The sequence below is a fragment of the Pantherophis guttatus genome, chromosome 1 (genome assembly GCF_059756535.1).
Source record: "Pantherophis guttatus breed Tessera chromosome 1, ASM5975653v1, whole genome shotgun sequence".
Taxonomy (NCBI): Eukaryota; Metazoa; Chordata; class Lepidosauria; order Squamata; family Colubridae; genus Pantherophis; species Pantherophis guttatus.
This window is the reverse complement of record NC_142063.1, coordinates 328119560-328143939: the sequence shown is the minus strand read 5'-3', so window position 1 is coordinate 328143939 and position 24380 is coordinate 328119560. Positions and strand designations below refer to the sequence as shown.

The 24380-nt window shown below is 40.8% G+C and overlaps 2 protein-coding genes across 5 annotated transcripts in view; one reads left to right on the top strand and one right to left on the bottom strand.

Annotated features, from left to right (window-relative positions):
- The window catches only part of UNC45B (unc-45 myosin chaperone B), a 33598-nt gene extending 31823 nt beyond the window's left edge, over window positions 1-1775 (bottom strand). Inside the window, exons 1-2 of one of the 2 annotated variants that reach the window (XM_060693156.2) lie at window positions 1716-1775; window positions 476-598 (exon numbers count right to left, since the gene is read on the bottom strand). The gene's annotated coding sequence lies outside the window, so the exon portion shown is untranslated. Of the gene's footprint in view, window positions 1-475; window positions 599-763; window positions 847-1715 lie in introns of those variants that run through there. The other variant, XM_034420948.2, reaches the window with a different exon arrangement.
- RAD51D (RAD51 paralog D) lies at window positions 6-23322 on the top strand. 3 transcript variants are annotated; one of them, XM_087883411.1, is made up of 11 exons: window positions 6-26; window positions 3537-3628; window positions 4420-4481; window positions 6163-6281; window positions 9288-9369; window positions 11914-12048; window positions 14813-14908; window positions 17947-18037; window positions 18806-18876; window positions 19170-19328; window positions 20183-23322. In XM_087883411.1, the coding sequence occupies exons 2-11, from the start codon at window positions 3550-3552 to the stop codon at window positions 20288-20290; spliced, it is 1002 nt and encodes a 333-aa protein (XP_087739537.1). In that variant the 5' UTR covers window positions 6-26; window positions 3537-3549; the 3' UTR covers window positions 20291-23322. The 3 variants fall into 3 exon arrangements, with proteins under 3 accessions (XP_087739537.1, XP_034276841.1, XP_034276840.1); XM_034420950.3 differs by lacking the exon at window positions 6-26 and adding an exon at window positions 1794-1884; XM_034420949.3 differs by lacking the exon at window positions 6-26 and adding an exon at window positions 1830-1952.
- The last annotated feature ends 1058 nt before the right edge of the window (window positions 23323-24380 follow it).

Below are 24380 nucleotides of genomic sequence, written 5' to 3'. Positions count from 1 at the left end.
TCAGGCTGGCTCTCATTAAATAAACAGTAAGTGTTATTTTCAGAAATGGATTATCATATTCAAATAATCTTCTTTTACCTTATGTTCACCAGAATCCTGTGAAGTTACTACGTAACACTGATTGACCCAAAGAATCAAACTGGTTAAACTGAATTTCTCTGATCCCATTCCAGTACCAATAAATCCACTGCTTTATTGGTTTCAATCTTCATATTTCTGGCCACACATTGATAATCTTTATTGTCTTAGTTGCAAACCAAAAATATCTACACACCCTCTATATTTTTTAGATGCCTTTGGGAATTGTCCCAATCATCTGATGAGAAGGAAAAAAGTCCAATCACAGTACATACACACAAATGCACATTTGTAATAATCCGTGGCATTCAAGCAAAATATTCCCTTGGGTTTTGCTATTGGATATTTCGCCATCCTGTTTGCTATTAAATCCCCATTTATGCTTCCCTTTCCTTACCTTGCACAGTTTCCCGATTCTTGAAATAATCACCAACTTGGATTTTTTTTCTTGTGGATCACTTAACCGCGCTCTCTCTCTCTCGCTCTCTCACTCTTGGAGCAAGTTGGTAAGTGTGGCTGCCTGGAGTTTAGACAGAGGTATATATATAGCTCAATGAAATAGTTGAGAGACAAGGACAAAGCACAGTGAGCAAGAACCTCAGGGGTGAGAGGCTAATTTCCAGATAAATCGGACGGTTTGCAATTGGGCATAAACAACGCAATTAAAAAATTCACAAAACCTCACCTCCAAATTTTGCATCAGCCTTTGGCAAAGTTCAACACTGGAGCTTTTCAAGGCAATAATGCAATAGCTATGGTGCTTTGCCCACCCTGCCAAAATGTACAAGCCCCTCTTCCCTTTCTATTTAAGGAAGAATGAGACATTTGAAACTCTGGAACAAATGGCTTCACTCCAGAATCCTTGGAGAGATCCAGCAGCAGCTGTGACAGACAGGGCATCTCTAGTAACTTCCAGAACTCACCACCCCTATCAGAAATTATATTCAGAAATGACATTCCAAAAAACAAAACAAGCAACAAAAACACCTCAGCAAAAAATAAACCCTTTTGTCTTAAATTCAAGCTATATACTATGAGAAAGTAAAGGAATAAATTAGTCTGACTGATGGGAAATTGATCAGCTTTTATTAACAGTGTTAATAACCATTGAATGATGATATGGACAATATATACTGTAGACTAGACTAGACTAGATTAGAGTTGGAAGGGGCCTTAGAGGTCTTCTAGTCCAGCCCCCTGCTCAAGCAGGAGAACCTATACCATCTCAGACAAGTGACTCTCCAGTTTCTTCTTAAAAACCTCCAGTGATGGAGCACCCACGATTTCTGAAGGCAAGCTGTTCCACTGGTTAATTGTCCTTACTCTTAGGAAGTTTCTCCTTAATTCCAGGTTGCTTCTCTCTTTGATCAGTTTCTGGTGCTTTGGAAAATAATTTGATCCTCTCTTCTTTGTGGCAAGCCCCTCCCCCCCAATACTGAAACACTGCTATCATGTCACCCCTAATTCTTCTTTTCTTTAGACTAAGCCAGACCCAAAATCTGCAGCCGTTCTTCATATACGAAGATATCCATCCAGCCATATACACACACCTGCTCAAACATTATATTTAAATATGATATTGTAAAGTATTAAATATAATTATATAATTATATACGTATATCAAAAACCAGACGCACTTCCAAGGAAATCTGGAGATCTAAATGAGTTCGTTGTAGAGTTAAGTGGAATTGGAAGCGTAAGTTCAGGGTCCAGCCAGTAGGTGGAGCTAAACAGGACGTGGAGCAGTGATCGCTCTAGGAAGGAATCAAAATAAAGAAAACGGCGGGGAAAGTGAAGCGTTGATAAGTGAGTTGGGAGCTGCGGGGAAGGAAAAAAAAAGGGTTGGGGCTTATTTGCCTCTGAAGTCAAGTTAGGTAAATATTTCCTTTGACTTAATGTTGCTGCGTGCTTTTTCTCTTTCATGCAGCTCTTGCATAAAGTGGTAATGGGGGGGGGGCGGGGGAGGAATTAGTTAGCTACCATTAAATGTTTCATGCTGTTTCTATGCGATGCTGCTGCAATTGTGCTAGCAAGTGGTTCAAAGGAATTAAGGAAGCGAGACCCGGAAAATAGAATAGAATAGAATAGAATTCTTTATTGGCCAAATGTGATTAGACATACAAGGAATTTGTCTCTGGTGCATATGCTCTCAGTGTACATAAAAAGACAAGATACATTCATCAAAAATCATAAGGGTACAACACTTAATGATAGTCATAGGGAAACAGTCAATATAAATCTTAAGGATACCAGCAACAGTCATACAGTCATAAGTGGGAGGAGATGGGTGATAGGAACGATGAGAAGATTAATAGTAATGCAGACGTAGTGAATAGTTTGACAGTGTTGAGGGAATTATTTGTTTAGCAGAGTGATGGCGTTCGGGAAAAAACTCTTCTTGTATCTAGTTGTTCTGGTGTGCAATGCTCTATAGCGTCGTTTTGAGGGTAGGAGTTGAAACAGTTTATGTCCAGAATATGAGGGGTCTGTAGATATTTTCACAGCCCTCTTTTTGACTCGTGCAGTATACAGGTCCTCAATGGAAGGCAGGTTGGTAGCCATTGTTTTTCCTGCAGTTCTAATTATCCTTTGAAGTTTCTGTCTGTCTTGTTGGGTTGCAGAACCAAACCAGACAGATGACAGACTCAATAATTCCTCTGTAGAACGGGATCAGCAGCTCAGTAATATAAATGATCCTAACCAAGCCAATTCTGCTTTAATGTGACAGTCTCGTTAGCATCTTTTGCTAAGGAAATGACTGGGTTCCAACAATAAGCTGAGCAAACCCCATCACTTTTAATTAAGACAGGTCCATTTTGTGAACCTAGCTATATCTTAAGATTTGTGTGTTAGTTTTTTTTATCAAGAGGCTTTATTAATTGGAAGAATAAAATTCATATTTAAAAGCATATCTCATGTTTAATTTACTATAAGCTCCCCCTCACCAATAAGAAACTGAACAATTATTCTGACTTTTTGATAACATATATTCATCTTGATCCTTCATGTTCTCATCAAACTTAATACTTATTACAGTTGGTCATGTGAAGAAAGAGAATTATAGGTCAAAGCAGGCTTCCATAATGTTTTCTTAATCAGAAACTGAACATAAAATAAATATATCTAGACATACCAATTCAATTGATAATGCATAATAGTTTTGTTTCTCATAAGTGCTACAAGCTCTGGAATGCAAATAATTTCAAAGATCGTTGTCCACCTATTTGGACACTCTCCTCCAACTTTAATTCACTTCTTTAGATGTCTGCATAAAGTTTTATACAGTAATGCATTGTTGGGTAAAGTACTGTTTCTGTGTTGTGTGTATCAAAGCAAAGCAAAGCCCTTATGTCATTCCTACAAGACAAGGGATGTGATTCTGGGGACATAGGTGAAATAAACTAGCAGATCTCACTAATGTGTTGGAAATGATCCAACTGTCTGCCTTTTCTATCTAGGCTCATTCCAGGGATGATCCTTCGTGTGGGGCTGTGTCCTGGCCTCTCGGATGAAATGGTGCAGGTGCTAAAAGCCAATGGCATCAAAACAGGTAGCTGATTCCCACAATTTAGGGGTTACATTGGTTATAGTGAGCAGAGCAGATCCTTCAGAGAATCCAGTAATCTCTTCCCAATGTATTTTTTTGTGTTGCTAGCAAGTGTAATGTGGTTGGAAGAATGATCAGGGTGAGGTTAAGGGAAGAGATAAGGACTCAGAGCTGTGATGGGATAGGTTGATCAAGGAGGGAACAAAATGACTTTTATAAATGGAAAGTGTGGATGACCTTGGGGAAAGAGAGGAGATGCAGCCTAGGAAACAACCAGATGAGAGGCAGGAGCCCATAGTCGTTTCAGTGATGATGATGAGCCCTTCATCAGAGGGGGGGGGGACTTAGGAAAGATCTGCTCTAATGAATCAAGAAGTTAAAAGTGGAGGCTGGTTAATGTAGCTTTACAATAAAGTAGAATTACCGGTAGTTTATCTTGTCATGTCTCCTGTCTAGTGTACAACAGGAGGGCTTTTTGCTGAAAATAGATAAAAATAAATTGGGGATTTATTGATTCAAAAGCATTGAAGAAGGAAGAAGGAAACTACAATATGTAATTTGGGAAGTTGAAGATTGCAGTTACTATGTTTCTAACTTTTGTAAAGACGATCAGAAGTTGCTTCTTTTATTGCTTACATTTTCTTTCATTATTTCATATTTACTTATTGTTTTTCTATTTTTATGTTTCTGAAGTTTTTAAAGTTTATATAAATTTTTTTATTAAAATTACATTGCAGCTGAAGCTTTTTCCTATTTTTCATCTCCTTTTCTCTATCTTCCCAAATGTTTTGTAGTGGTTGATCTTGTCTCATCGGATCTGGAGGACATTGCCCAGAAGAATTCCTTATCATACAAGGCGAGTACAAGGAGTCCCTAGAGATTATTATTACATATTTCACCACACAAAATGTTGCTTAGTTCTGACTAATCAAGTCCTAATAAAACAAGAAACAAAGAAATATCCCCTGAGATTTCATTGTGATTGGAGGAATATTTATATTTGTTTTGTAGAACTTGAAAAAAAAATGAGAAAACTCCTGAAATCATTTCTGTGATTGGTTTTATATAGACTGATCTATGAGTTGATATTTAAGGGGTTTCCATCTTTAGGGCTGTGAACATGTTAGAGACTCAAAAAAGTAACCTGGGTTTATAAAAACTATTAACTTTTGTACTGTACAGCTATCCATTTTATAATCAACTCTCTCAGACCTAAGCTTCATGAAGAGGTTTAAGGGGGCCAATGATGATGCAATCAGCAAGTGTGGTCAATTGTGGCAGATAAATACCATGTTTCCTCGAAAATAAGACCCTGTCTTATATTTTTTGAACCCTGAAATAAGCGTTTGGCCTTATTTTCAAGGAGGTCTTATTATTTTGGGGTGCGTGGAGCAAGACGGGGCTCCTCTTGCCATCGTACCTGATTTCCAGCTCTGTCTTCCTAACCCTAATCAGCAGAAATGGTGGGGACCAGCTGTGCATGTGTTTAAATATTTTTGGGGAGGGCTTATTTTCAGGGAGGGCTTATATTCGGGGGCGGCTTATTTTAGCACATGCTTAAAAGCGTGATTGGGCTTTTTATCAGGGGCTGTCTTATTTTCAGGGAAACGGTATCACTCTCCATGTACTCTCTTTTGGTGTCATTACAGTTTGCAGCTAATGCTTCTTGGCTAATCAGAAATTACTTGGGGATCTCTTTTCCCCTTCTGTATAATTTTAAATGCATAGTGCTGATTTTTTCCCCCTCTTCTTCATTATACTGTAGTTTAGTAGTCCCCAACCTTGGCAGCCTGGCTGGGGAAGAGAGGGAAAGCGGGCTGGGGCACATGCACAAGTATGCCAGCCTGCCACTTGCTCAAGTCGAGCTGTATGTGTGTGCACCGGCCTGCCACTTGAGTGAGTCAAGCTGACACACACGCATATGCGCCGGCCTGCCTCTCATGCGGCCCAGTTGCAAATAGGCCAAGGCCTAGTAATAAGCCACAGCCCTGAGGTTGGGGACTCCTGCATTAGTTGACATTCTGTCACCCCTTTGACTCCCTTCCTCCCTTCTTCCCTTTTTAGCCTCTAAGATGCCCCTTAATTTTTTCTTTCTTTCAGGATCAGCTGGCTGTTGAGCAGTACAATGCTGACTTGTAGCTGTTTGAGTTGTAGGCCTGAGGCCTGTTTTATCTAGAGTAAACGGGGGGAAATAAATATTTAAAATGTTTGCTTTAATTAGGTGGGTAAGAAGCTTTGGTGGGCACAGTGAAGAACAGTATCCCTTATACTAATTGATATGCTAATTTATTGGCCTGTATATTGGCCTAGAAGGCCTTTTGTTCATCAAGCTGTTTCCCGATTCTGACGACTTTCAGATGTGTGGACTTTAACTCCCAGAATTTTCAATAATGGCCATGCTGGCTGGAGAATTCTGGATTCCATACATCAGGAAGTTGCCACAGTTGACAAACACTGCTCCAGCCACTGGTTGTTTTGTCCCTTGTTGTTAATGCTAAAGCTGCAGATGGTAAAGGATTGATAATCTTCTGTTACAGACCTTAGTTGCGGTACGACGTGTGTTGCTGGCACAGTTTTCCTCCTTCCCAATCAATGGGGCAGATCTCTATGAAGAGTTGAAGCACACCACAGCCATCTTGTCCACTGGAATTGAAAGGCAAGGGGTGATTAATCAGAACACCGTGTTATGCTGAGGGGAACCTTTTATCTAAAACATACCTGCTCCATTAATTTTTAAGCTCACATATATAAGGGTTACACCACAGAGATGCAGGGGGCATTGTTCCACATCCTTGCAGAGTTAATGTACAAGAGCAGTTTTCCATTGCTTTTTTTTTAAAAGCAGAATATAGCTAGTGGCTGCACTTTCACCATCCATTTAACTCCAGTTAACTAGACCAAGGTTTTACTTCACTCCATTGCTTACAAATCATACTAGGTTAAAATGTAGTTCACTAACTTGTGGCTCAGTTTGTGTATGGACCCCAAATGGTCTGTACACCCACCTTCTGTATAGCTCCAATTAGGCTTATTCCTAATGGAATTAGCCATGATGCAGTTGATTCTGGATAAGCAGTTCATGCCATCTCAATCACGGTGTCAACTGTTACGATAGCACTGCTGTTAACTGAGGAGGGGAGTAGGAATGAGCTGAGACACGGGCCATGTTCCTTAGGCTTCTTTCTCATAGTGTATTGTGAGAACAAAGGCAGGGAAAAGGGACCACTTATACTAATAAAAGATTAATGAAAATGTATTGAATTTTAACTGAAAGTTAATTATGTGATCTTTATTCTTTTAATGTTTTATATGCTATTTTTAATGAGTGAGTAAGCTGCCTAGAATTGCCTTGGCAGGATAGGTGGTATAGAGGTTCAATAAATAAATAGAAATTTAATAGCAATAGCAATAGCATTTAGTCTTATATATATAGCTTCACAAAGGGACACGGTGGCTTAGCGGCTAAGATGCTGAGCTTGTCAATCAAAAGGTCGGCAGTTCAGCCGTTCGAATCCCTAGCACCGTGTAACAGGGTGAGCTCCCGTTACTTGTCCCTAGCAGTTCGAAACCATGTAAAAAATGCAAGTAGAAAAATAGGACCACCTTTGGTGGGAAGGGAACAGTGTTCTGTGCGCCTTTGGCATTTAGTCATGCCGGCCACATGACCACAGAGACATCTTTGGACAGCACTGACTCTTCGACTTTGAAACGGAGATGAGCACTGCCCCCTAGAGTCGGGAATGACTAACACATATGTGCAAGGGAAACCTTTACCTTTACCTTTTTACAGCTTCACAGTGCTTTACAGCCCCTTCTAAGCAGTTTACAGAGTCAGCCTATTGCCTCCAACAAACTGGGTCCTCGTTTTACTGACCTTGAACCTGTGAGAACTGAACTCTGACAATTGGCAGAATCCGCTTGCATTCTAACCACTTGCACTACTACAGCTCTTTCAAAGGAAGTGCAAGAATAAAAGTAATAGAATAAAATAAAAGTAATCATTTGCTGTTTTACAGGTATATATTCCATAATGGGTGTTTGACAAATAATAGTTTATCAAATTTATATGCCACCTGAGCAGCGGTGGGTTTCACATTTTGTTATCACCGGTTTGCGCCCCCGTGCTCCTTCCGCCCATGTGCTTTGCTTGCATGCGTGCCTTATGCACATGCGCCCAATCTCAAAAACTTGCCTAAATAGGACGGCATAGAGCCGAGGTAGGTGGGCTACCTACTTGTGATTTCCGCTACTGGTTCGCGTGAACCGGTCCAAATCGGCTGAATAGCACCTCTGCAGCTGAGTCTCTACAACTCTGGACATATCGAGTTTAACCCATTTAATTAGACGCAGGAGCTCAATTTAGTGAGCAGAAAATGAGAATTAACAATCCCATGAATATAAGCATGTGCTTTAATAGAAGAGAAGAGAATTTTTTATTGGCCAAGTGTGACTGGACACACAAGGAATTTGTCTTGGTGCATACGCTCTCTTTACATAAAAGAAAAGATACGTTCGTCAAGAATCATAAGGTACAACACTTAATGATAGTTATAGGATACAAATAAGCAATCAGGAAACAATATCAATATAAATCGTAAGGATACAAGCAACAAGGTTACAGTCATACAGTCATAAGTGGAAGGAGATGGGTAGTGGGAATGATGAGAAGATTAATAGTAGTGCAGACTCAGTAAATAGTTTGACAGTGTTGAGGGAATTATTTGTTTAGCAGAGTGATGGGAAAAAACTGTTCTTGTGTCTTGTTGTTCTGGTGTGCAGTGCCCTGTAGCGTTCTTTTGAGGGTAGGAGTTGAAACAGTTTATGTCCAGGACACGAGGGGTCTGTAAATATTTTCACAGCCCTCTTTTTGACTCATACAGTATACAGGTCCACAATGGAAAGCAGGTTGGTAGCAATTGTTAGCAATACTTTATTAACTGGCAATACTTGGTTTTTCTATTAGATGCCTATCTCACCTTTCCTCCAGAAATTCAAGATGGTTCTAGGAAAGGCAGGTTATAAATGTAATGAATAAATAAATAACCATAGAACAACCAGGTGAGGGAAGTGAACTGAGAGATAACGACTGACCTTAAATTGCCCAATTAATTTTCTGTGGTTGAGGAATCTTTGAATATGGATCCAAGTACATTAAACAGTATCTTGCCTGTTATGGATCAGTTCTCTATCCAGATCAACCATCCATTCAGTTTGCTGTAAGTTCAGTTTCCCCCCCTCTTAATATGGCAGAGGACAGTCTTCCCCTTCCCAATTGCTTGTAGAAAGATTGGCCTACAATGAATAGTCAGGACATCCATGGTCGTTGGGCATGACAAGAGCTGTAGCCTGACGTGTTTGAAAGCTTCTGGATTGAGCAAGATTGAGTGGGCAGATGAGCTGCTGTGAAAACTGTGACTTGCCAGAGATGAAACTGGCAGTGTAATCACTCTTTGGTTTACTTTACCCTCTCTTTATTTTGGGCAAGCAGAAAATTGAATTCCTGAGCCTAAATAGAGACTCTACTCTGCCTGCTCTTTTGTCCTTCAGGAGAGAAGACACTTGAGAGGGAGATATATGTGAAAAAATGCAAGATGAAAACTGGGATGTACATGTCCTGAAATTCTCATTCCCCCCCACCTCTTTTTTTTTTTTTTTGTTATAGCTTGGACAAACTTCTCGACTCGGGTATATACACGGGGGAAGTGACAGAACTTGTTGGAGCACCCAGTGCTGGAAAAACTCAGGTTGGCTGTTCTTGACCTATTTGGTTATTTGTCTGTTACCTTTTCATTGGACTTTTAGGTAGAGTACAGTCTCATAAACATGCAATATGAATTTCTAAAATCATGAAGAAAATTCTGTTTTACTCAACCACTGTCAACTTTGGTGGATTTTCCTTTTCAAAGACCCTACAGGAAATAACTTTTCTGTTTTTGACGTTTGTTCTGCTTTATGGTAGCAATAGAATAGGGTAGGGTAGGGTAGGGTAGGGTAGGGTAGGGTAGGGTAGGGTAGGGTAGAATAGAAATAGAATAGAATAGAATAGAATAGAATAGAATAGAATAGAATAGAATAGAATAGAATAGAATAGAATAGAATAGAATAGAATAGAATTCTTTATTGGCCAAGTATGATTGGACACACAAGAAATTTGTCTTTGGTGCATATGCTCTCAGTGTACATAAAAGAAAAGATACATTTGTCAAGAATCATAAGGTACATCACTTAGTGATAGTCATAGGGAACAAATAAGCAATAAACCATATTAGGGAACAGTCAATATAAATTGTAAGAATACCAGCAACAAGGTTACAGTCATACAGTCATAAGTGGGAGGAGATGGGTGATAGGAACGATGAGAAGATGTAATGTATATCTGTGGAGAGCTTGTACATTGCAACAAGCAAGGTTATGTGGGAGATGGTTCCAACATTGCTACAAGTTGTCAAAGTTAGGCTCTCCCTGTAGGAGTTTTGACAAGGGATATTGGTTTACCTTACATGAAAGTGGGAGGGCAGGATTTGAACCAATGTGTCCTATTCTTAAAGGGACAAATCCAGAGATGGGGTTGCCAGAAGATTGACCTGTATGGCATTTTGAGCCTCAGGACAAGATAATACCTTCCTTTTCCTTGTAGGGAAGTTGATCAGACTGCCAGTGGCATTTTTATCACTAGTATTGAGGAAATTTTGTCTACTGCACTTGAAGGCAGCAAGACCTCTATCAAATTGAAGAATGTACTGCAATGGAAGTCAGCTAAAGAAGGAGCTTTGTATATTTTAATAGTTTCTGATTATGCCTGATTATTTTCTCCCTCCTGAGACATAGATCAAAGAATTTTTCTCTGTGCCTGATTATTTAGCCAAGTTTTTCTGCAAGTGGCAAATAACTTTGATGTGTTGGGTGTAGAGGAAGGCATTGGTGGGTCATTGCACCCTCAGCTTGGTACATTCCCAAACTGAGCTTGCCCACAAACACAAATTCATTGTAACAATCCATTCCTCCCTCTTTAAAACTTGTCTGTTTTCTGGAGCCTTCTGACTGTGGAAGCAGGACCTTGTAGTAAAATCCTTGATAATAAAAACCGTGATTAAAAATAGCAAAATCCTTGATTTGGCAGGCATCTTTAGGCACAGTTCCCAAAATCATAGTAACTTGGTTTTTTTTTTCTATATAAATGCATTAGAACATCTGGGGTTGTTTTTTTAGTCTCAAAGTCTCTTGGAGTAGCTTTTGTGAATGACTTTTATCACAAGGGGCACAGTCTCTACCTCTGAGCTTATAACATCAGTTATCCCTGACCTGCTGTCTGTAGATATGTTGGATTTGGTTTCCCGAAACTCTGTCCAGAGAATCTTTAGACATCAGATATGAAGGGTGAAGATGAAACACAAAAGAATGGAAAAGAAAGAGAGGAAAGCAGCAAAGCTAGGTGGTTGCCTTTTAAAATTAGACTTTGCTCACATATCATGCTAAGCAATCCATAGTTTTATGGGTTTCTATATCTATATCATCATAAGCCTAAACCAAAACAAACCACATTATGTTGTTCCTATAGTAACTGGCTACAGTGGGATATATTCAGGAAGGGAAAAGCACAGTGATTGCTTTTTCTTTTTTGGTGTGTGTGTGTAAATTGTGTGGGGTGTGAGTAACTTCCAACCGAAAGTTGTTTTTCCTTGACTCTTAGCAGCCTGTCCAAGTATTAGTCCAAGTGCAGTAAAAAATTAACTGTGTGGTTTTACTTGTAAGGAGGAGAACAATGGTTTTCCTTTTAAGAAATCAAATTGCTTATGAGGAAAAAAAATTTTTTTTTTTGCTGTGTACTACATGCAGCAAAAAAACCTATTATATCTTTACTTAATGATGCGTGTCTGTGTGCTAGCAAGCTTTGCCTTCGAAAAACTTTCTTTCTGCTTGAGAATTTGAAGGAAGTAGGTATTTTCTAAGTAGATGCTCACCCTGGGGGAATTTTTGCATGACTCATTCAGCTAAATATATTGGATAATGTGTTTGGATGCAGTCTCATTTTGTTTCCATTTGTATGCAACTCTGTATTCTAACTTTGTGGTTTATCTTGCTATCTGAATTCCAAAATGACTGGCATTTCATGCTCCTCGAATTCAAGTTTCATAATCTGTGACAAATCTTGGGAGTTGAAGTCCCAGTTTGTGATTTGCTGGCCTTTTTCAAACTTTTGGAAGGGTAGGCTATGAAAGGCTGCTTTTGTGCATCCTAATTTCAGAAAACACACTAATCTTAAACTCTGCCTCTTATTGTGTCTTTAGTTGTGCCTCATTGTCGCTGCAAATGTATCCCATAATCTCAAGCAGACTGTCCTGTACATTGACTCAACTGGGGGCTTCACCAGTGCCCGTCTACTGGAGCTACTGAACTGCTTAACTGCGGATGAGGAAGAGCAGGTCAGCTGAGCAGAAAGTACTGGTTCGGTGTTGGTGTTGGTACCTAGAAGAGTATCTAGGTGGCTGTGGTGGTTAGAATGCAGTACTGCAGGTTAATTCTGCTGATTGCTGCAGTGGATTTGCATTTGCAATCTTGGAAGTCCATCCAGTTACAGCCATAGGGACACACCATCTCTCCCCCATCTTAGCCACTCATTTTTCCTACCTGTGCACAGAAAAGTTGCTGGAGCCCAGAGGCCTAGGCCTGTTCCCCATCCCACCAGGCCCAGGGGGCCTTGACCAGTTACAGGGCCCACCACCATGCACAAAGCACTCCACTTACCTTTGTGGATATTTTGCAGCTGCTGACAGGCCTGCCCAGGCTATACACCAGGGATGTCAAAATCAAGGCCTGGGGGCTGAATCCAGCCCGCAGGGTGCTTAGATCTGCCCTGGAAACAGCAAAGGACCGGCCCACAGTGCTTCTGCCAGTGAAAACGGAACGAAACGAGCTCCATTTTGCTGGCAAAGGTATTGCTGGAAGCCATTGCAGCTGAAAACAGAGCTCAGGATCCTGTTTTCGCTGGCAGAGTGCTTGGGCCGCCACATGCGTCCCTGACACGAATGATGTCCCTGCCCCCCCAAGGTCAAACACAACCCTGATGCGGTCCTCAATAAAATCGAGTTTGACACCCCTTTCCTATTGAGGTTGTCTTGTGCCATTCTGCAAACAAGCACCATTCTTGCGATCATTCGGAAGCTTTGATCTCAAAAAAATCAGATGATTTGGCGAAGGAGGCTTCCAAACTATTACCAGAATGGAGCTTATCTCACAGTGTTTCGGAAGCCTCCTTCTGCCGGCACTGAAATGCTGAGTGTCGGAATGGCATAATGGTTAAAGGACTATGTTGTGAAGCAAACACTACAGTTCTGAGTTTGAATTTCATCTCTGCCAAGAAGAAGCCTTTTCCAACCTAGTGCTCTTTGAATGCTTTGAACCGCAATTCCATTCAACAAAAATGTATTGAATCAGTGAGGATTATAAGAATTGTACTCCAGTCAGTTTAGAATATTCGAGAGGAAAGTCATAGGTTAATAAATGCCCCATAGGCTTCAAAGTCCTCTCCCACCCCTAAACCACGCTGTTTTTTTTAGTTTTTAATCCCAATAGAGTTTTAGATGGGCAAGTCTAACCTAAACATTTACTGATACTAGGTGCTTGATAGGTATTTTATTTATTTATTTATTTATTTATAATTAAATTTATATACTGCCCTACTCCCGAAGGACTCAGGGCGGTGAACAGCCAAAAAAGTAAAATATACATAATACAAACATTAAAAACCATTTAAAATACATTAAATACTTAGGCCAGATTTAAAACACCCCAATTATAAAACCAATTTAAAAGCAATTAAAAAGGGAGGTTAGGCCAGACCGGCCTGCTAGAATAGGAATGTTTTGAGGGCGCGGCGGAAAGTGCGCAGATCCGGGATCCTCCGTATCTCCGGGGGGAGCTCGTTCCAGATGGCAGGTGCCCCCACAGAGATGGCTTTTCCCCTGGGGGCCGCCAGTTGACATTGTTTGACCGACGGCACTCTGAGAAGACCCTCTCTATGGGAGTGTACTGGTCGGTGAGAGGCTATTGATGGCAGAAGGCGGTCTCGTAGATACCCCGATCCTAAGCCATGGAGCGCTCTAAAGGTGGTAACCAGAACCTTGAAGCGCACCCAGAGTTCTCAAAAGCAACATTAAATAAATGGATAGCATTAAGATGGATCTTCTACTGAGGAGAGTTGAGTCTCTGGACATCTCCAGAAGGATATTAGAAAATACAAGATGTAGGAAAATTAGTAAGAAAATACATGGTCACTTCATGCTATAATTTAACATGGAATTGAATGATTTATTTATTTGTTTTATCTCACCTTTATTTTTTTTTAATAAATAAGTCAAGTTAGCAAACATATCTATTACTTCTTTCTCTTCCAATTTTCCCCACAACCACCCTGTGAAATGGGTTGGATTGAGAAAGAATGACTGACCCAAAGTCACCCAGCCAGCTTTCATGCCTAAAGCAGGATTAGAACTCCTCCTAGGCCAGGGGTGTCAAACTCGATTTCATTGAGGGCCACATCAGAGTTGTGTTTGACCTAGCGGCAGGGTGGGTGAGGCCAAGGTGGGTATGGCCAGCTTGATGTCACTTGTGTTAGGGGCATCTGGTGGCCTGAGCACTGCCAGCGAAAATGGGCTCATGAACTCGGTTTTCAGTGGTGACGGCCTCCTGCTGCCCTCTTCAAGAGAAAATGGAACTCCGGTTTCACTGGCAGAGGGCAGCAGGAGGTCACTGCAGCCATAAATGGAGCCTAGGAGGACAGCAGGAGGTCGTCGCAGCCAAAAACGCAGCCTGGGAGGGCTGGTCCTTTGCTGTTTCTAGGGTGGCCCTGCAGGGCCAGATCTAAACACCCTACGGGCCAGATCCGGCCCCTGGGCCTTGAGTTTGACACCCCTGTTCTAGGCTGATACCATAATCACTAGACCAAAATGGCTCCTCAAATTAGTTCGTTTAAAAACAATATTCTGAGATAAACTCTGAACACAAAACACAACAATCTAATTTGCTGCTGTTGGCTCCAAGATGTGGGGGGGGGGGGAGTGATGTTTAGGTCACATGACTGTGGCTACCCTCTTGATTTTTTTTGACCCTCATCCTGGTGAGCATGAAAACTTGACGGGCATCCAGGATCTGTTACCTTACCCTGTTCCTTACCCCATTTCCCTGTAGGCTGAAGCACTGCGGAGGATCCAGGTTTTTCGTACATTTGATGCCTACAAAATGCTTGATGTGCTGCAGGAAGTCCGCAGTTATATGGCCCAGCAGGTGGGTGCTTACTGGCCAGTGCTTGTTGTTTGCGGGCTTATCAGAATACATGAGTGCTAGAAGGGTGAGGAGGGCTGGATGGGTAACCTTTTTTTAGATCAAGGGCCAGCCTGGCTTTTGAGTGGTATGTTGGGGGTTTGTACACCAAAAATGATAGGGCCAAAATCAGATTTAAAATTAATCAAGTTTCAGTTTCAGTTTGATTTATTAAACTGAATCAGTGAAATACAGTTCATATGCATACTTCTACCTGCTTAATATTTTTCTTCTTGTGAGATAGGCAGCTATATAAATTGGATTAATAAATTCTGCCTTTTTTTAACCTTAAAAATGAAATTTTCAGAAGATACCACAAGTTGTGTTCCCTGTTTAGAAAGGCTGGATTGTCATACTGGCCATTATCCCGCAGTATTTGCTACCATGACTGGCCCATTGCTTAATGTTTGACCAGGGAGATCTGAAGGGAAGTGAACGGACTATGTGACTATGGTCTTAACTTTATCACACTTTATGACTGCACAATGAGAGTCACCAGCAGGTGAGCTGGCCTTTAGATCTTCCTGGACAGGCAAGAGATTTGAGGCTGAAGGAAGGCAATAAAGATAATACACAAGAGAGAAAAACCAGTATTGGTATCGGAGTTCGTTGCAGCACACACAATCAGACAATTCAGCAGGATTCAAAACTTCTTTATATACATAACAACACATAAGGCATATACAATACCCTTGTAGGTTTTTTCACGTTGTAGAGAAGAGAAATAGCAAGTAGAAACACAGCACAAAATGGAGGCCAGCAAAAGGAGGCAAGCAAATGAAAACAGCAAAACCAAGAAGGCAAAAATGGAGGAGAGAGAAGCTAGTCAAGCTTATATACAGAACAGTTAAGCCACGCCCAGGCTCCAAATTGTCTCCAGTGGCCCCATACAACAAATATTATGTTTCAGTTACTAAACAGTCTTCCATTGGCTGACCTGTTGCTATACCTATTCCAGTTCATGAATATACTGACACATGATCCCTGCTTTTTAATGCTTTTCACCATTAAAAGTAACTGGGAAGACTAGAATCACTGAGTCTGCTCTAACTTTTTCAATTCCAGCAGATATGCATGGGGGTTTTTTTTCTCTTTATGTCTGTTGCCAACACTAGCCATTTAAGTTTGGACTCCCATATTTTCTAAGTCGATGCAAACTTTCCAGTGATTTCTTGGACTACTTTATCAGATGGTGAAAAAAAATCCTGCACAGTATCCTGCCTTCAACCAACGTTCATGCTTTTTCTAAAGTCCTCCTACTCAGGTTGAGAGGACTTGTCATGTCTTGGATGAATGGATCAGAATTCTGCACTTTCATAAGTGCCTTTCTCATTCTCAGCAACTAGAACTAAAAACTCCGTATATGCTTGGTTGCTCCTTGTTCTTAGGCAGAGACCTCATATTTCTTCCTTGATACCTTGTAAATCAAAGGAGAAAATGTACTTCAATTCAATTGAATTGAATTGAATTCAAACCTTTATTGTCAGAGTACAACATGTGTACTATGAGATTAGCTGAGCCTCCCTTCATACACCCCCCCAACACAATACAACTCACAGTGAAAGACAAAAAAAATCCCAATCCCAGTGAATCCTACTAACAACCACTCAGTCCTCAATCATAAATAAAAGCCAATGTTATTTAATGGACTCTGCATTGTCTTCTCGTGGTTATAACTTGACTGGTACTACCACATATTAAATTGACTCTTAGTCAGAAGTCATTTCTCATCCTTTTGGCACCTTTCAGTCTTTTTCCTAGACAATTTAAAGATACTCTCCTGGTGTAACAAATCTTTTACCTTTGATGGGTATATTGCTATCACCTTAGCAGTTAGAATAAGAGGAGGGAGAAACGGGAGATCATTTTGTTTCTTCAAGTTTGCTATCACATTTGAAATAATTAGAGAAACCTGATGGTAGACTGAAGGATCTAGCATTGAATAAGCCTTGCAGCTGGAGTGGGCTGCTGGGGGTTCGGGAGAACCTCTAGCTAAGATTCTGTGCAGTTCAGAGAACCCCCAAATCCACTCCTGGCTGGCCCCGCCCACCCTCCCCTCCCTTCCCAGGAGTCCCCACGCGGCCCGTTTTGGATGCAGGTAAATGCAGGGCGTGTGCAGAGGCTTGGGGAGGGCGAAAAACAGGCCTACTGGAAGTTTGGGAAGGCCGGAAATGGGCCTGTTTCCGGCTTTCAGAGGGCCTCGGGAGCCTGGGGAGGCTGCTTTCGCCCTCCCGGAGGCTCAAACCTCCGGAGCCCGGGGAGGGCAAAAAGTCATTCCCCGTTGTGGTGCAGGAGGCTGACTAGGCCACGCCCACCACAGCCATGCCCACCCAGCAACTGGGCAGAGAACCCCTGCTAAAATTTTTGAATCCTACCCCTGCCTTGCAGTCAAGTGTGCCAATAGATTTTTAAGTGGGCAGCTGAGTCTTGAAGAGTCTTGAACATGCAGGAATAATAACAATAACAACACCAACAATAATAATAATACATTTTTAAATATTGACTGATTTTCATGTTTAATGAATAAAACAACAACAACAATAATAACAACAACAACAATAATATTTTAATAGTGACTGCCTAATCATTCCCTTCTCCATCTTACCAGCCAACCCCACTTTCTCCTTTCCTTTCCTAACCCATTATGGTGAATTTCTACCAGAACCTCACCATTCCATTTAGCTTATTCTGCTCTCCCGCATTCCTGAAGAGAGCTATGATTGCAGATCTACTCAATGTAATTAAAATAGGCAAACTCCCAGCCTATTCAGATGATCTAAGACTAATATTTCCTGGTGCAGAATTTAGGCATAGATAACATGTAGGACGTGTGAACCTTTGGCTTTAAACTATAAGCAAAGTTGAGTTTTTGGATGCTTCATCTTCCTCATCTACTCCCCTATTCCAAGGAAAGGTACCCATTGGCTTTTTGTAATTTCTGATTTGTATTTGTAATTTTATTTCATTTGCCCTTTGCTTTTATTATTGTTTTTTTTTTAAAGATACTTAGCACCTCTGGACCAGTGAAGCTGCTTATTGTGGATTCCATTTCTGCTGTAATTTGCCCTTTCTTGGGACTTCGACAGCCCGATGGTCAGTTATGTACACCTATCATCACCGAGAATGTTTCTTAATATGCTTCATTAATGGTCCTATTGTTTTACAGAATCATATCCTACATGGTCCATAGTTTAAAGCAGTGGTGTCCAATCTTGGCAACTTTAAGACCTGTGGACTTCAACTCCCAGAATTCCCTTCTGGGACTTGAAGTCCACAAGTCTTAAAGTTGCCAAAGTCAGTCACCCTGCCTTAAAGAGTTAAAAATATAACATGGAAGACAATAGAAAATAAAACATGTTTTAATGTAAAGTGATAACTTGGTTCCCAAATGTGCTATCCACCCCCAAACCAAGGTGACAAAATACTTCAATTGTTGACTCAAGCAGAAGCTTACAAGAACTCAGAGAAGCAATTATTAACAGATGGTTCCTCTATCAAACGATGTCCTTCAAATTATGAAAAAAAGAAAGTTTGGTGCCTTGAAGGGGTGTTGCATCATAACTGTATTCTAAATAAGCATTCTTAGGTTCATACTTCTTCCAGGTGATTAAACAACTTTTTACTTTTTTTCCTGAAGTAATAAAAGAGCAAGGCCCTTTTTAATTAGATAGCTAGGTGTTCCTAGCTCATACAATTTTGAAAGGCTTCTCCAGCATGGATATGATACAGAAAGTTTTTCTTGTTTCCCTTCTGCTAGATAGGTGTATATTTTGAGGCAACCCCCAGAGTCTAGGGGAAATGCAATGAATAAAGAGAATTGTATAGCTTTAAATGCGGTGATCTCGCCTTCTCCCTTCGTAGGCATGGCCCTCATGATGCATTTGGCTAGGGAGATGAAAACCCTTGCCAAAGAATTTGGGATTGCCATATTGGTAAGTATGTGGACCAAGCTTTTACTTATGCTTGCTTTTGACTTTATGTGTGCTTAAGTGCTATAGTTTTGCTCTTCCAGTGTGAGCTAGGTCAGCTAATACGTTAGGTCTGCTGCAAGTTCCTTGCTTTTTATTCTCCTCCCCAAAAACTAAGGTGCATCTTATACTCTGAAAAATACAGTACCTTTTCTTCTAAGACTGTTTTTTTCAAATGGGCCTCATAAACCTTTTAGAATACGGGTGGTACTCAGCTTATGACTGTAGTGATGCTAAAACTATCTGTTATCTTTTAGTTGACAAATCATGTGACCAGAGATGCTGGTGGTGGTTTTAAACCAGCACTGGGTCGCTCGTGGAGTTACATACCTAACACTCGGCTGCTGCTGGAGAAGAAAAAAGTCAATTCTGAGAAAGCAGGTCGAGTCGCATCTTTGATGAAATCTCCTCGACAGGTGAGTGATGCACGATGCACATGCGCGATGTGAGCCGGTGGTAAAACTGATTAGAATTCACTACTGAGCTGCAGGTATTGCTTATTTGAATTTGGAGTGTTCCAAGATAAGATTGCCTTTAGAACACATGTAATGGCTTGTTCTGGGAAGAGAATTTTTTGTCATAAAACATTTTATCCATCTTTATCAGCTATGGTAATACAAATCCTAAAAAGGATTAGCCTGTATGACTGGTTTTTTCCCCCCTCTAAATTTAGACCATACATCTGCAGCCCTGGACAGTATTCTGGTAACATACTGATTGGAAAACAAACTTCCAAAGTGTGCTTCTCTCAAACCACTGCTGAACACTTAGCTCATTGCTTATCAGTGAGAAGCAGTATAGAAATTAAATAATGACTGTTATTGTAACTTCTACTACTGGAGACTTGAAGTTACAGGTAGTCCTTGACTTACAAGCACAATTGTTGGGGACTGGAACTTCCATCGTTAAGTGATGTGGCTATTCAGTGAGTTGTGTCTGATTTTATTATCTTTTTTTGCTCTGGTCATTAAGCAAATGGCTGCTGCAGTTAAGTGAATCCGGCTTCCCCCATTGACTTTGATTGTCTGGGAAGGTGATCCCGGGGTGCTGCAGCATCATAAATACATGTTAGATGCAATCCCCTGAATTTTGATCTCATGACTGCAAGGACACTGTGATGGTCATAAGAGCGAGGTCGTGTCACTTTTTTCAGTGCCGTTATAACTTCGAACAGTTGCTAAATGAATGGTTGTAAATCACGACTTCCTGTAATAGTCTTTTCTGCTAGGTACTTGTATTGGGATTCTTACATTGTTCTTCTCTTTTACAGCCTTTTGGAGTTCAGGCAGAATTAGACCTGAGGAACTGGGAAGTGAAAAAAGAAAGTTCAGTCACATCAGGAGAAGGACTAGAAGAGGGCATGGGTTTGTCTTCCTGATTCACTATTGGCTTTCCTGAACATTGCAGAAGGCTTGAAAATGGAAAGAACACTCTGGTTTTTAGAGGAATGGAGAATAAAAACTAGTATCAGCCTTCTCCTAATAGAATCTGCTCCTTGGTTCATTGGATTTCAGCTCCCAGAATCCCGAAAGAACACGGTCTACAATCGGATATGATCTGAAGTCAAAAACTTTTGGAGGACACAGTTTCTTTGGTTGGGACATCATATTGTGTTGGTTAATTGTGGAAATGTGCATTGGATTGACTAAAGTCAGGGGGTCACTCTTCAGCAATTGCAATTTTTGTAGATAAATGTACAGTTTGTAATTACTAAAGAGATATCGGATAGAATTGTTTATCCAAAGGAACATCCATGTTGTTCCTTGTATTGCTTACACTGTACTGCCATCCTGATTTTTGCTATGTGAAATGGATGGGAAACGTAGGCACTGTATTGATCTTGCTTAACAAATCAAGCAAGCTTGTCATTCTATAAGCCATCACAAAGGTAGAAATATATATCAAATGAGGGCTCTTGTAGATGCTTCGTATAACAGGTTATTTGATGAACCAGAACTCTACCACTAAAAGCTGTTTGTATCAGTGATGAATGTCATGCCTTTTAGATATTTGAGACTTCAGTTGGTATTGGCCCCAATCCACATGGCCCATGGCAAGGGATTGTGCAGGTTGTTGTGCAGGACGCCTTATTCTTGGTTTATACAGTGGAATGATATTCATATAAAAATATTAATCACACATAGGGGAGTGTGACTAGCCACTGACGAGAATGCTGTGCTCAGTTCTCTGTTCTTCCCTCCATCTAGCTATTTTTATTAATATATAACCAGTTTGTCTTTCTAAATATCTTGAAATAAAATAGAATAGAATAACAAGAGTTGGAAGGGACCTTGGAGGTCTTCTAGTCCAACCCCCTGCTCAGGCAGGAAACCCAATACCATTTCAGATAAATGGTTATCCGATCTCTTCTTAAAAACTTCGAGTGTTGAAGCATTCACAACCTCTGGAAGCAAGTTGTTCCACTTATTAATTGTTCTAAGTGTCAGGAAATTTCTCCTTAGTTCTAAGTTGCTTCTCTTTGATTAGTTTCCATCCATTGCTTCTTGATCTGCCCTCAGGTGCTTTGGAGAATAGATTGACCCCCTCCTCTCTGTGGCAACCCCTGAGATATTGGAACACTGCTATCATGTCTCTCCTAGTCCTTCTTTTCATTAAACTAGACCTACCTAGTTCCTGCAACCATTCTTCATATGTTTTAGCCTCCAGTCCCCTAATCATCTTTGTTGCTCTTCTCTGCACTCTTTCTAGAGTCTCAACATCTTTTTTACATTGTGCCCACAGTATTCCAAGTGTGGCCTTACTAAGGCATTATAAAGTGATATTAACACTTCACATGTTCTTGATTCAATCTCTCTGTTTATGCAGCCTAAAACTGTGTTGGCTTTTTTGGCAGCTGCTGCACACTGCTGGCTCATATTTAAGTGATTGTCCACTAGGACTCCAGGATCCCTCTCACAGTTACTACTATTGAGCGAGGTACCACATATACTGTGCGTATGCATTTTCTTTTTCTTGACTAAACCTTACTTTTTTCACCATTGAATTTCATTTTGTTAGAGAGTTCTCTATGTTCAAGTCTGTTCAAGTCTCTAACGTTCAAGTCTGTCAAGATCCTTCTGTATCTTAAGCCTATCTTCTGGTGTGTTGGCTATTCCTGCTAGCTTGGTGTCATCTGCAAATTTGATGAGTTCCCCATCTATCCCCTCGTCCAAATCGTTGATGAAGATGTTGAAGAGTATTGGGTCTAAGACAGAGCCTTGGGGTACCCAACTGCATACTTCCCTCCATGTAGATGCAGTTCCATTGAGGACCACACGCTGAGTGCAGTTGGTCAGCCAGTTACAAATCCATCTGTTGGTGATGCTGTCTAACCCACATTTTTCTCTTCTCATCAAATAGAAAGATAATTTAAACAGAATGTCAAGGAAGAGGATTCTGTGCAAAGGGAAGGGGTTTAAATCTTATTTGAAAGAACCCAAAGAAGGTTGAGGAAGTACCTCTTCCCAGCAGTGAAGAAGCTGAAGTTCTTCATATTCTTCATTCACTGGGTTGAAGGAGATTAAACTGAACAGTAAAAGAATATTCTTCTTCCAAGATGGCAGTGTAGCTACATTGCCTGAAGAAAATAATTCAGACCACTGACAGATAAACATGCAGAATGAAATTCAATACAAGTGGGGATTCCCTTTCAAATCAATTGTTTTTAATACTACAAGGACAAAATGTTATTTCTACAGAGCTCTTAACAAGGACTGAAGGAAGCAATTTGATTTGTCCTTGGAATTGTGGAAAGCTGGCTCAACCACAAACTGAAGATTAGATAAGCACATTGCACTGAGTACAGAATGCAAGAAATTTTACAGACTCTAAAACTCTGAGTTTTTTATTTTAGAGATAGAAGAAAAATAGTTTAAAAAGGGTAAAATATTAAAGTTAAAAATAATACAGGTAGTCCTCAATTTATGATCATAATTGAGACAATTTGTTGCTAAGGAGGCAGTTAAGTGAGTTATGCCTTATTTTATGACCTGTTTGCCCTGGTTGTTAAGAGAACCACTACAATTGTTAAGTGAATCATGTGGTTGTTAAGCAAATCTGGCTTCCCCCATTGAGTGTGTCAGGCTTGGAAGCCATCTTTTACAGTGGGCCTCAAGCCTACCACATATTCTACTGTGGGAAACTGGGAGGGGGGATTGTATGGAGCATGGGAGATTTGTAGTCAAAATAACATTCTTTCTCAGAGAGTCAAGGTCATCTTACCCTGGCACTTGGAGGGGTCTCACTGGGAGGAATCTTCTTTTGGGACAGTGACAGATTGGACCATGTGATGGACATGTGGGTGCTGGGTTTTGAACTTTCAACTGGGTGGGGAAAACCTGGAAGCTTTCATATTCAGGTTTTCCCAGATGTACCAACATGGCTCTTCTAATAAATTGGAACTTTGAGGAATCTCTAGCCTCGGACTCTTATTTAATTGAGGATGCTATTTGGAACCCTGACATTCACCCGAATCTGATATTCTGTTCGCCATAAGTTCCCTAGGAAGGTTGCAAATGACAATCCCAGGACCCTGGGATGGTGCTGCAACCATTGTAAATACATATTAGTTGCCAAGTTTGATCATGTGTCTGTGGGGAATGCTGCAACAGTCGTAAGTGTGAGAACTGGTCACAAGTCACCTTTTTCAGTGCTGTTGTAACTGTCAACCCTAAAGTGAATCTGGATGAGGCCATCTTGGAGGCTTCAGGGTTGCCACACAATAGAGGGAGGGGGAAAATAAGTTAGATGGGGTTTTGTAGCCAAAACAATAAATGTTTTCCTGTGGGAACCAAGGACATTCTCACAGGTGGCTGGCCAGAGGAGGAGTAAAGTAACCAAGCAACTGGATTGAACAGCGTGACCAGTGACTTGGGGGAAAGGGGAAACTTTTATTTTTTAATTAGGTGAAAGCCATGGGAACTTTCAGAGTCGGCTTTCACCAGTTGTGCCAAAATTATGTATCCAATAAACTGTTCTTTGAGGAATTTGCCTGCTTTGGAGTTCTGTTTTCTCTGGGTGCATTACTTGGAATGCTGGCAGTAACGTTGAACAATCATTAAATGACTGATTGTAAGTCGAGGACTACCTGTATACAGATAACCCTCAAATTACAATTAGTCACTTAGCAACCATTCAGAGACACCATGGACATATTTTGAAGGTACTTAGATTCAAAGTTCTGCGGGTTGCGCCCCCCCTCACCCCCCCCCCCATATCACTTAACAGTACTTTGGGCATTGAGCAACCAGGTCAACTTTACAGCTGTTTGCAGTATTCCATGGTCATGTGATTGCACAATATTTTTGCCAACACACTTTTTCGGAAAAACTGGTTCCTAGCAAGCCTATTGTTCAATGATCATTGTGGTCATAGTGATGACCACAAAAAAAGATAACAAAATTGGGTCCATCGTGTGGGTGACCTGATTTATGACAAGCAGGACTTATGATCATGATGGGCAGGCTCTA